General features: G+C 38.7%; 1 protein-coding gene across 1 annotated transcript in view; it reads right to left on the bottom strand.

The window, feature by feature from the left end:
* The window catches only part of LOC107574671 (adenylate cyclase type 2-like), a gene marked incomplete at its 3' end in the record, with an annotated part of 53,445 nt that extends 41,666 nt beyond the window's left edge, over positions 1–11,779 (bottom strand). The window contains exon 1 of the mRNA XM_016261108.1: positions 11,370–11,779. Within this exon, the coding sequence (XP_016116594.1) occupies positions 11,370–11,600 (231 nt within the window). The remainder of the gene's footprint in view (positions 1–11,369) is intronic.
* Between the last annotated feature and the right edge of the window lie 1,259 nt (positions 11,780–13,038).

Raw genomic sequence — 13,038 nt, 5'->3', positions numbered from 1 at the left:
GACCGCGGGCAGGTTAGAGGGTAGCCCGCGCGGATTCCGGGAAGGAAAAAAAAAAAAAAAAAGGACGCGTGATGGCGTTCCGCGGATTTTCTGCTGTTCTTTTAAGACTCGTTCGGGATCGATTGGAGGTGCAAGGACAACAGAGTGAAGGTGGATTTTGTGTTGTTTCATCTAGTCAAGCAGATTTTTGTTTTTCTTTCCATGGGAGAGACGGTTCGTTATTCTGTAGCTACGAAACTTTGACTGAAAAAACATAAAGAAGAAAGGGACACTTGGGAGATTTGACATTGTTTTTTTCGCTTTGGAGGACAAACGGATATTTATTTTGGTTTTTGCCGGATTGGACATTTTTGAAGTAACGATATAATATATTACTTGTTGCAGTCACGTTTTTCACTCACTTCACGTGGCCTGACACCTGCAACAAGGAACACTGATTCTGGAAGACTGAAAAAAAAAAAAAGACTTTATTTCAGGTTGCATTTGTTTTTGTGCACATTCTCTGAGGTAAATTGTTTATTGTGCTTTAGCATACAGGCTGCACGAAAGCACGCATATTTCTAAAGGGAACAAGCAGGTTCATTGTACTGTTTATTATTCTTATTTTGTAGTTAATCCCTTGTAAATTGTGTGCAGCTGCATGTAATATTTTGTTTTACTTTTCTTTTGATATTTCTGAAATGTGCTATTATATTACAGGGTGTATAAGATGGCCACAAATCGTGAACTGTTTGACTTACTGACATGTTCTGACTATTTGCCAAGACAGGGTACATCCCAAAGTGGGGATGGAGGCATACGGTCTCAGGTGCAGCTCCTGCGGGATGAGGTTGCTGTATTGCAGCGGTGTCTCCGTGACTCGCTGGACCTGCAAAAGAGTATGATTGATTGTATGAGTCCTGATGATGGTACGGTTCCTATTGAGCCACGACCACAGTCTAACCCCTTGGCCGCTTCTACACCGTTTGTTCGAGGGCAACCTCCACTAGGCGTTTCAAGGTCAGTTTCTGCTAATATGCCTCATGTAAGTGGGCCTGTGGTGGCTCAAACAGCCTCGGCTGACTTGTCAGCTACGTCTAGGGTCTTGGCCTCTGTCCTCCATCAATCACGTCTTGAACCTTTAATTTTTGGTGGTGAAGGAAAGGTGGGTCCAGACGACTGGCTTCAGTCTGTCGATATATACAGGACTTCACTGGATCTTACTGATTCCCAGATGTTACTGGAGCTCCCGCGTTTTCTGTCCAAGGAGCCGAAGAAGTGGTTTAATGTCTTGAGCTCCCATGTTTCCACATGGGCCCAGTTTTGTGACCTATTTAGGAAGGTTTTTCTGCCATCTGACAATCAGGAGCGCATTATGAGGGGTATCCTAGACAGGGTTCAGATGCCGAACTAACCTTTACCTACGTTTGTCGCCCATATGCTGAGTGAATTTCGAAAATTGAGAAGTCCGCCTCCTCAGCCAGAACAAATTGAGCTAATATGCAAGCACGCTGTCGAAAAATACAGGGTAGCACTCTATGGCACGGCGGTGACGTCTGTGATGGACCTTCCCTTGCGTGCGCATGAGCTGCATGCAGTCTTGGGTCCATGTGGTCAATATGTGCCCGAGGTTCCACAGTCAGTTCCGGTCATAAGAGAACTTCATTGTTTTAAGTGTTTGAACTTAAGTGTACGGGTTTACTTCCCGTAACTGCCCAAACTGTAAGCAGCAAAGCAGTCAAACTGTACAGATTACAGAGACATCGGGTTCTGAAGTCCCAAGTAACAGGTCTCAAACAACGGTTGCAGGCTTGGGTGCTTCAGTTAGGCCCAGGTTGGGAAACTTCAGGGGGAGGAGGACTTTTCAGAGAGGCAATCCCCCCCCGAGACAGTAATTGAGCCTCACTCACCTGACTCATCCCAGGCCAATGTATCAAAAAGGGTGCCTGTGAATCCACCTCCGGAATTTGAGGAGGACGATACTTTGTTGCGTGGCGAAAGCTCCTGTCATACAAGTCCTGGTGAGCCGTCCAGTGACTGTCCAACTGATAATGTCAGTGATCTCTTGGAATCTGATGCCAGAGTTTCTTTGTCTGATTTATTTGGTGATGTCACTGATGAGGGTGCGAGTGAGTGTGGTGATCCTGCCATTCTCTCTGATTTGACAGAGCGTCATGGTGATTGCGTTGATCAAAGGTATAACCTGCGACCTAGACTTGCACCCAGGATTACCTCAGGTTGGGCGACCAATAAGTGGACCAATCCATTCCACACAGACTGGTTGGATTTAAAATGAGTCTGTTAATGGAGTGTGGGGTGTACATATTTCTCTGAGTCTCCATAATGTTATAACAATATATCGTACCGTTATTGTTTTTGTTGACTGTTTTTAGGTTAACCAACACTGTTGTGATTTGTTCTTATAAAAGCAAAATCTATCCTGTAAAATGTATTTTGCCATGGGTTTTTGAAATGCCTATGTGTTTTCTTTTCTGTTTGCTTGTAACATTTTCTTTATGTATTCTAGGCCAAAGTGGTTTGGTGAGTTAAAAACTGTCATGTATGTTGGTATTTCTCATCATGTACCACTGGTTTTCTTTTTGAGGAGAGTATTTACAACTATTCATGTATGGAGTTGTTTATATCCTGTATTTTCACAGTGCTGTTGGCTGAGGACAGCCAATTTGTTCCAGGGGGGACTCTGTAACGGCCACTAGAGAATTTACGGTAGTTTGGCAGATTGAAATCTGCGCATGTAAAAAAGCGTGTCTGTACGAGTTGAAAAGGTGAAGAGATAACTTGCTCTACCGACAGCTTTATTTTATTTTATTATTTTCTGTTTGTGACCTGAGTTGGATGCTTGTGTACTTTCTTTTCCTCACTCGTTCCCCCATGTATGTGGACGAGTGTGTCGGTGCTTGAGGTGTTTTATTAAACTCGGGAAAATACGCCATCCTCTCGTCTCCCGTGCATTATTAGCCCCACACAGTTTCTCATCTGGGCTGTTTAACATTTCAACTTGGTGTTACACTGCTCACACCAGTCTGTGGACATTTCAGATCCTGCAAAAATGCACAAACATAATACAAAAGCAGTCAGTTTAATAGCACAATGTCATTTGATTTCTGTATTAGAAGTAACAAAATGATCTTACTTCATAGTTTTGTTTCAGGTTTTTCCTTTTTTTCACAAATTAAAAAAAAATTTAAATCACCTTTCCTTGCAGGTCCTGCTCCACCACAAGAGCACTGCAGCAAATGCACAGAAATCAAGAATCAGAAAAGTTCTGTAATAACTGTAATAACTAAATTACAACAATTAAAATAAACTACAACTTAAAATTTTAAAAGATGTTTTATTAATTTCTGTAGCGTGCTCATTCAAAGCCTTTTCCTCTGATTTATGTGCTCAATACTACATTTAAATGTTGTGTTAACTCGCTTTTTATCAAGTGCTTCACAATTTATCAACAGTACTAATGTACAAATAAAATAAATAACTTGTAGATGTAGATTTGTTTATTTACATTACTTACATTCATCCAAAGCAGTGTTGACAACAGTGAATTCTACATAATAGCATACATCACTCACTCAGATGTCGGTTTCATGTTGTGATGTGCTCATCTACAATTCGTTTAGAATATTTTCCTGTCTCATGTTAAATAGACATTTAGTAATCGTCTTTAAGATGTATATGGTTTATGTAAATCCACTTTGGAGATGTGCATGTGCTTACTGGAGCTCCCCTGTTCGCTATAAGTAATAAAACGTAATAAAAACAGCAAAATCACAAATATGCTACACTGACTAGTGTCTTTAAACCTTCAGCAATTCATCAGTTTACTTTACAGTAGTTCAACAAATGTGATTTTAACACAAGGAACCGTGTTTTTGATTTCTAATACTCACATTTGATACCCTCGTCGCTGTTCTCCGCCCTGTTCGATGATGATGTATCCGCTCGCGTGGGCTTCTGGGATTGAAAAGTGTCCATCGATGAACACTTCAGAATCTGGGCTGAAGCAGTAGGACATCCGGGGATTTCCCATCTACTCTTTTATGAATACTGAGGTTTCCGACATACTCATCTCTAAACGTACGGTTTTCTCCTACTATATAGTAGGTAAGTAGGCATATTCGGCGCAACTTAAGTATACATACGTCCGAATCTCGTGAGAATTAGTGCAATTTTCACCTACTCTTTAATGAATACTGAGGTTTCGGACATACTTATTTGTTCGCCTACTGCATTTTGCCTACTATATAGTAGGGAAGTATGCCATTTCGGACGCAGCCACTGATTGGAAGCGCTTCTTCCCTCCTTTTATAGCAATCAGTCTGCTCTTACAATCTCTTTAGTATGATAGTGATTTCACCTGACTAGTACTCATTCACACTTTCACATGTGCTGCTGATTTGATTAGTCAGTTAATGTTAGCTGGTCATTTTGTGTCAGTATTAAAAAACAGTGACATTTGTTTTGTTTTTTGTAAAAAATATAATTTTTTGGCCAATGCATTATTTAAAATGCATCTGATCACTCTAAACAATAATCTAGAAACAATCATAACAGCTTAAGCAGCAAACTTTGCAAAACACAAAATTTATGTCACTGCCAAAACTTTTGGCCATGACTGTACATCCTTACACTCTGTTCACTGAATTCACAGTAGCTTTGATTAAGTTTTAGATAGTTATATAGCACCTAGAACAGAACTACAGCTAAAAGCATTTATTTGGTTCAGTAAGTTGCCATCCCATGACCTCTACAGTAACTGCTCTGCCATCAATCTTTTTGAGTTATGACAACTTTTAATGAAATTATCAAATGTCATCATATTTGAGTGGCGTCCCTATATCTAAGTTTAAATGAACAGCTAGCATAGCACATGCTAAATATAATTTATTTAGCATGTAAATTTAATTAACAAGAAAGATACTTGTCACTGGCACTGGCCAAATCTTATGCTCATTATATACAGGTATACAGTGGGTACGGAAAGTATTCAGACCCCCTTAAATTTTTCACTCTTTGTTATATTGCAGCCATTTGCTAAAATCATTTAAGTAAATGTTTTTTCCTCATTAATGTACACACAGCACCCCATATTGACAGAAAAACACAGAATTGTTGACATTTTTGCAGATTTATAAAAAAGAAAAATATCACATGGTCCTAAGTATTCAGACCTGAAAAACTTGTTGCCTCTTTCCCAAAAAGACTCATGGCTGTATTCGATCAAAAGGGTGCTTCTACTAAATACTGAGCAAAGGGTCTGAATACTTAGGACCATGTGTTATTTCAGTTTTTCTTTTTTAATAAATCTGCAAAAATGTCAACAATTCTGTGTTTTTCTGTCAATATGGGGTGCTGTGTGTACATTAATGAGGAAAAAAAATTAACTTAAATGATTTTAGCAAATGGCTGCAATATAACAAAGAGTGAAAAATTTAAGGGGGTCTGAATACTTTCCGTACCCACTGTACCTTCATGTAGCTGTCACAGCCAATGAAAAGTAAGATGAGTGCAGGATCTAAGAACTATAGACGTTTTTAGATTTATTAACAGAACTCAAGACACTAGAAACAAAAACATTAATCATTAATCAAACAATGAGTAACCACAGTAACTGACTGAAACATAGAAAACTAACTGAAAACTACGACATAGAACAGAAACATCCCTTACAGTACACTCTAAAAAAATTGTGCTATATAGCACTAAAAGCGGTTCTTTAGCTTGTAATCATAGGGGAACCACTTTTAGTGCTATTTAGCACCTATTTTTACAGGTGCTATATAGCACATTTGTCAAATGGTGCCATGTAGAACCATAAGAGGTGCCATATAGCACTTTTTCTCAACAATGGTGCACCAATCATAACTCATCCATGGCTCCCAGCATGCATTGCAACATAAATAAATTATGCAGCTGCATTGTCTTAGTATTTTCTTTTATTCTTACTATTTGCTTTTTTTTTTTGACTTTTTACTGCCCTGTTTTGTGATGCTCAAAAATCATATCAAAATTATCAGAAAATGTTGTCACCATTGCTGAGATTCACATGCTGATTCTTCATGTCTATGAGTGACCGAATTGAAACCTCTTTATAACTCATAATTCTAAAAGTGGTTTATACAATTTTCTCACATTGTCACGTAGTATCATAGAACTGCAATAATATGAAACTCATAATAAAACAACAGATTTTGATAAAATGCAACCAGAGATGCATACGCATTAAATTATTTTACCATAAGTTCCTTACCATTACATATGTGTTTTATAAACACTATTGCAACAGCCAAAGATGAACTTATTTTAACTTCAAATTAAAGTCAAGGGTCAAGAAGCAACTAAAGCAAACACTATTCACCAAAACGGTAAGTTGAAGAGAAATTATTTAATTTCTTTAACTTAATTCTCAATAAAGAACTTCCGTTTTAGATACTCCAGAAATAAAGTCTAACTGGTTAGTAATGTGTGAAGTTGGTGTTGCTGTTTGTGGAGAGGTCCTTTTTTTCTGAGGTCAAAGGTCTCATGTGGGAGCCCTGAAATATTTCCTTGTGGAGGCAAAAAAAAAAAATTTCTTCAAGAAATAGACTGTATTTTAATGTTGTTTTAACCCTTTTCCCAACTAAACTAAGAGACTAAGAGAACCTTTAAAGAACTATACAGGGGCTTACAGGTTTTACGGTAGTGGTGCTATATAGCACCTCATCGACTCCAAAGAACCGCTGAAGAACCATACAGGGGCTTAACAGGTTCTTTATACGGTAGTGGTGCTATATAGCACCTTAAACACTCCAAAGAACCGCTGAAGAACCTTTTTTTTTTAGAGTGTAGCCACCAACAACCTAACCAAGGCCATTACTCTTCAACTTCAACATAACAGAAACCCTATTAAATGTCAACGTTATCAAGACAATTTACCACATAATTTACTACCAATAAATTACACACAATATTAAGTTGATGTAATCATCATCAAAATAATGTTTTTAACTTAAAAGGTTTAATTTAACCAATAAATTAGAAATTTTAACTTACAGCCATGCATTTGTTTAAGTTGGGTAATAGAGCCCCTGGATTTCTTTTTAAAGTGTGTATATGAAGGACACACACACACATATATTTATTTATTTATTTATTTATATTTATATATTTTTTTTTTTGTTTGTTTGTTTTTGTTTTTTTTGTTATGTAATATTTGCATCGATATAGAAATCCAAATAGTAAGACCAGCAATGCAACTCCATTGACTTTTCCATTAAGAAAATTACATAGATTAGTTATGGTTGCATTGTTCACTTATTTTCCATAATCTGAAAGAATGGTTTGTCCAGTTATTTTACAACTGTAATTTTATTTTAGCGATTTTTCGTTATGAAATGCAGTATCAATTTATTGTTGTACCTTTAGTTGGTTATCTTAGAATTTTTTAATTTTTATTTATTTATTTCACTACCTTGCTGCATTCTGGAATTGTCTTCTTAGTGAACAATACATGCTATCTTGCAATTTAACTAAAACAGGGTATCTTAGGTGGCAATATAATTAAGTTGCCTACCTTTTGGAACAAACTTTGTATGTAGATCAAGTGTGTGATGCCATTCAAATGCTCTCTCTATAGAAAGCTCAGGTTTTTGAACAGATCTATCGACTATAGTGCACCAAACTGTAACTCAACATTCTCAAATTGAGCCCACAATTCACATGAGACTCCAAACAGGGACGTCTAAACGGATTCAGGTACCTCTTATGGTTTCAGTTTAAAGAGCCCAGGATGTCTGTGAAAATCCTTGTCACCCCATAGCACTATAATTACAGCCACAAAGTAAGACAGCAAGACAGCCTGATTATCAGCAACATTTTGTGGAATCATTTTCTCATGTAAGAGCAACACTAAACCATTGCTGTCACCTCTCTATCCACACTCCTCTAAAAAGTGCTACAAAATGCGTTGTTAAAAGTCATGGTGTCACACCACAGTGACGTGGTGTGATTTTGATGGCATCTCATCTGGCTGTCACAGCCATAACATTTGCTTCTCTTTTCTGTAATCCCCACTGTTGCTGCCAAATTCATATTTTGAAGAATTCATTGCCAGAACACACAAAACCACAAATCGCAAATCGCATGGGAAAACTACCGAAGACTCATTCATAATTGATGCTGTCTAGCTTTCAGAAACACATTAGAAATGGAAACCCTAATAAAAATTGCAGGGAAATTCTATCAAGATGGATGTAGGGTCACTATTACAACATCAAGACGTTACGGTAGCACTGTTCTATCTATTTTGTCATAGAGCACTCAGAACAAGCTTGCAACTGGCAAAACCCACAAGCACATTCTTCTACTAAATTCCACAAAGCATGCAGGGGGAACATTAGTCCTGCGGCCACTTATAGGATGTGAAAGGTTGAGTGAAACAGGTCATAGGGGGAGCAAATCGTCAGGGATTCAGAGTACGATCATAAACAAAAAATGCCATGAGAGTGCAGTCGTGCTCCAAGGCTTTGTTCACAATCAATGTGATGTGTGCAACCATGGGAGTCACAGAGAGCATTGCGGCAACCCAAGGCAGGCTCAACAGCCACTGTGATGTGAGATTTAGGTCAGGCAGTCAAAAGACAAGAAAGAAAGTACTGCACGCATTGAGAGTGTGTCTCTAAACAGGGGTTGATGTCATACTGTGAAATGTCGCTTACTTATTCACTCCCTGATCTCCCTAATACATTAGAGCTGATTTAAACGGGTGAAATATATACCACTTACATTTTCCTGTATATTCCAGATATTCTTAAACATGACATGTCAAAATCTGAGGAGAAACGCAAACAAATTTCAGACAGCATAGCAGCAACCTACTAATGTATCCTGTCAATGTGACTTCTGCTTTTTATGCAAATGATGATGGAAATACCTCAACTTCTGGGAAAACCTGTGTAAACTGTCTCAGCATGAGAGCCAGCAATATGTGTACAAAACCCTGATTCAGACATCCTGACAAGACTACAGCTTATATTTCTCCTTAATTCCACAATCCCTTTAAGCTTCATCTACAAATGGCATATATAGAATCTTGTAGAATTTCAAGCTCTTGAATAAGTGTTGCTATTATGAGGTATCAGCACAAAACCCAAAAAATTGACACATACATGCATACATACATAAAATAAAATAACTAGCATCAAAAGAATCTAGCACTATGCTCTATACTTAAATTTACATAGTTTATTAGATTTATTTTTTTCCCTTTTGTTTTGCATATAATAGCAATTCCGCAGCTAATGGGTAATCTTATTATATCACAATCTTATTTAACAATGGCTTGAATCCATAAGGATTTCCATTTTGCTCCAGCTGAGATAAATTGAATAGGAGTCAAAAAACGAAAGTAACTTTACTGTTGGCAGGTTAATAGTTTCTAAAGTCATGGCCAAAGGTTTTGGCAGTGACATAAATTTTGTGTTTTGCAAAGTTTGCTGCTTAAACTGCAGGGGTTCACATTGTTTCTATATTATTGTGTAGAGTGATCAGATGCATTTTAAATAACTGCTAAAAGCTTCATTGGCCAAAAAAAATACTTTTTTTGATCCTGACACAAAATGACCAGCTAACATTAATTGACTAATCATATCAGCAGCACATTTGAAAGTGTGAATGAGTACTAGTCAGGTTAATCACTATCATACTAATTAGGTAAAAAGAGCAGACTGATTGCTATAAAAGGAGTGAAGAAGAGCTTCCAGTCATTGTGTTCTTGTTAGCAGTGGTTACCTCCAAAGAAACACATGCAGCCATCATCGCTTTGCATCAAAATGGCCTCACATGCAAGGAAATTGCTACAAAGAATATTGCACCTGAAAGAACCATTTACCGAATCATCTTCAAGGAGAGAGGTTCGACTGCAGTGAAGAAGTCTTCAGGACGTCCCAGAGTGTCCAGCAAGTGCCAGGACCATCTCCACCTGAAAAGTCAGCTACGGAAATGTGTCATCACCAATGCAGAGCTTGCTCAGGACAATAGCAGCAGGTTGGTGTGAGAGCATCGACACGCACAGTGAGGCCAAGACTTTTGGACAAAGGCCTGGTGTCAAGAAGGGCAGCAAAGAAGCCACTTCTCTCCAAGAAAAACGTCAAGAACAGACTGAAATTCTGCAGGAAGTACAAGGATTGGACAGCAGAAGACTGGTGCAAAGTTATTTTCTCTGATGAAGCTCCCCTCCGACTGTTTGGGACATCTGGAAAATTGACTGTTCGGAAAAGAAAAGGTGAACGCTTCCATGAGTCCTGTGCTGTGCCAACAGTGAAGCATCCTGAGACCATCCATGTGTGGTGTTCTGCCCAAAAACACTGCCAGGAATAAAGAATGGTATCAAAACGTCCTGCAAAAGTGACTTCTTCCAGCAATCCATGAGCAATTTGGTGATGGTCCGTGCATTTTCAACATGATGGAGCACCATGTCACAAAGCAAGAGTGATAAAGAAGTGGCTTGAAGCTCATTACATTGAAATTTTGGATCCATGGCCAGGCAACTCCCCGGATCTCAGTCCCACAGAGAACCTGTGGTCAGTCCTCAAAAGGCGAGTGGACAAGCAGAAGCCCACAAATTATGATCAACTCCGAGAACTAATAAGGCAAGAATGGATTGCCATCAGTCAGGATTTGGCCCAGAAGCTAATATCCAACATGCCAGAGTGAATTGCAGAGGTTATGAGGAACAAGGGTCAACACTGTAAATATTGACTCATGTTTTTTTGCCAATAAAAGCCTTTAAAACTTATGATATGCTTATCATTGTTTTTCAGTACACCATAGAAACATGTGGAAAAATAATCTACAAATACTGAAGCAGCAAACTTTGCAAAATATAAAATTGATGTCACTGCCAAAACTTTTGACCATGACTATACTTAATCTGTTATGCTTAGTTACCAATGACTATGTCTGTTCATTTTCCAAATGTATTCCCTTTCCTTCCATGCATTGATTATTCCCTGCTGCTTCTTCATCACTTTTACATGAATCATAGAAATTATGCTTTGAAGAGAGTGATTATATACTGCATTAGGTAAACAGAGACACATGGTTGCTGCAATCAGCACAAAAACGACTGGCTGGAACTTCCTCTAAAGTATGTTGTTTTGGGGCACTTGAAGTTCATTTTCTGATACATATAGTGCATGAAAAAAATACAGGTGTGGCCTTGTAGAGGGTTTGTTTTAGAAACCCTTAAAGAAATAAGTGCAATATAAGTTTTACATTTGACTGTGTAACTTGCTCAGTAAAGTAGCAACAGTGCTTTCTCCTTCAACGAACCCAAACACTCTCTTTCTGCTTTTTCCCCAGTTAACTTCCCCCAGTTTCCAAACACTCACCAGCCCAGAGGCGAAGAAAACAGCCAACAGAGCCAGACAGGCACCCATCACAATGAGGAGCAGAAAAACAATGAGTGGGTGCTGCTGGCTCATACGATAGTACGAATCATACAGCCAGTCTAGGGACCTCGGTCTTCGGCCACGCACACCTCCTCCTCCTATTACATCTCCTCCTGTCCGGGAGCCCCTCTCCAGCAAGTAGCTCCTCTTACGCATGGCCTCCCTCCACATGGAGCTCGCGTTGTGTTCCTCTCTGTTGGGCTGTGACTGGGGTTTGTGAGGGTCGTGCTCCTGTTCACACAGGTCCTTCAAATGGAGCACTGATGCTCGGGCTGTGTTGCGTGGCTAGTAAACCAGCAGGATGTCTTCCACTGTGGTGCACAGCATCGCTCAGGCAACATGTTGAACTGAAGACTGTCAGAGTGAGAGTGAAAGGAAGCAGTATGTGTGTGCGAGTATGTATGTACGAGGGAGAGAAAGAGAGAGAGAATAGGGGGAGAGGGAGGGTCTGTATTGACGCAAGGAGTGAGGGAGAAAGTAAATGTGAGCGAGAAAGACAGAGATAAAGGCCAGACAGAAAGGGATGGAGGGGTTGAAAGAGTTTCCTGTCAAGATGATGTGCCAGGGTTTGTTGGTACATAAAAAAAAATTGTCATCATTTACTGATCCTCAAAATGTTCAGCCCTGCATAATTTTCTTTCTTTTGTGAAACACAAAATGAGTTCTAAGGTAGAAGCCTCCATTTTCCATACAAGGAAATGGTTAGTTTATGCCACCAAGCTCAAAAACGCACCATAACAGTATCATAAAAGTAGTCTGTCTTTCCTTTGTTCTGGAACTTTCAAATCAAATTTTTTTGTGTTTGTCATTGTCACGCAGCACAAAAATGGTGTCAGTGATGTCACACCTGGCACAATGGGCCTCATTTATCAATCTAATGTAGAAACGAGCGCAGATCTGTGCGCACAAATCAAGTTACGACCGAGTTCACGTGTGATTCATGAAACATTCGTATGCCGCCAATCTCATCTTACGAATGATCGCATGTTGATAAATGTGGCGCCAGAAAACAATCGTCATTTGAATATCACGCCCCTAAAAACACCCAGGTTTAAAAGCCTCGCACCAAGAGTTTACGACACGGAGAAACGAAACCCGGCCAAAAAGAGGAAGTAATCTCGCTAAAGAGAAATTGATCTTACTCCAAAAACACCCGTTAACCTTGTAATTGCAAACAATTAGGCTACATTAATATATGTAATTTATATATATATATTAAAATACTGGTAAATATAAACAGCCTATTTAGTTCCCCTCACTCTACAACAAATATTTTAAATTTAACGGTATTCAGAACAGAACAAGAATGAAAAATAAGTAGTTATAAAATTATATTTTTAACTGTAAAATAAAACACAAATTAGGCTATAGTGGCATTCATTATAAACAGCATACAAATGTCAAGCAAAACTGAAACGGCATTGGGCTCACGCGCCTATCTCATACCACAAGAATCCAAATGTTTCCATTTTTGCCATATTTGTAACATTTGTTTGCATAACTATTATTCATTATGCAGCCTAAACATGGCTTTATACTTCACTCATGTTCTAATATCCATGTAAAATCCTTCACATGTGCAAAAATGTTTATTGTTTGGGCGCTGCAC

Source organism: Sinocyclocheilus grahami, unplaced genomic scaffold, assembly GCF_001515645.1.
Source record: "Sinocyclocheilus grahami isolate Dianchi unplaced genomic scaffold, SAMN03320097.WGS_v1.1 scaffold2304.1, whole genome shotgun sequence".
NCBI classification, from domain to species: Eukaryota; Metazoa; Chordata; class Actinopteri; order Cypriniformes; family Cyprinidae; genus Sinocyclocheilus; species Sinocyclocheilus grahami.
The sequence above is the reverse complement of the archived record's forward strand: the minus strand, read 5'-3'. Positions and strand labels throughout refer to the sequence as shown.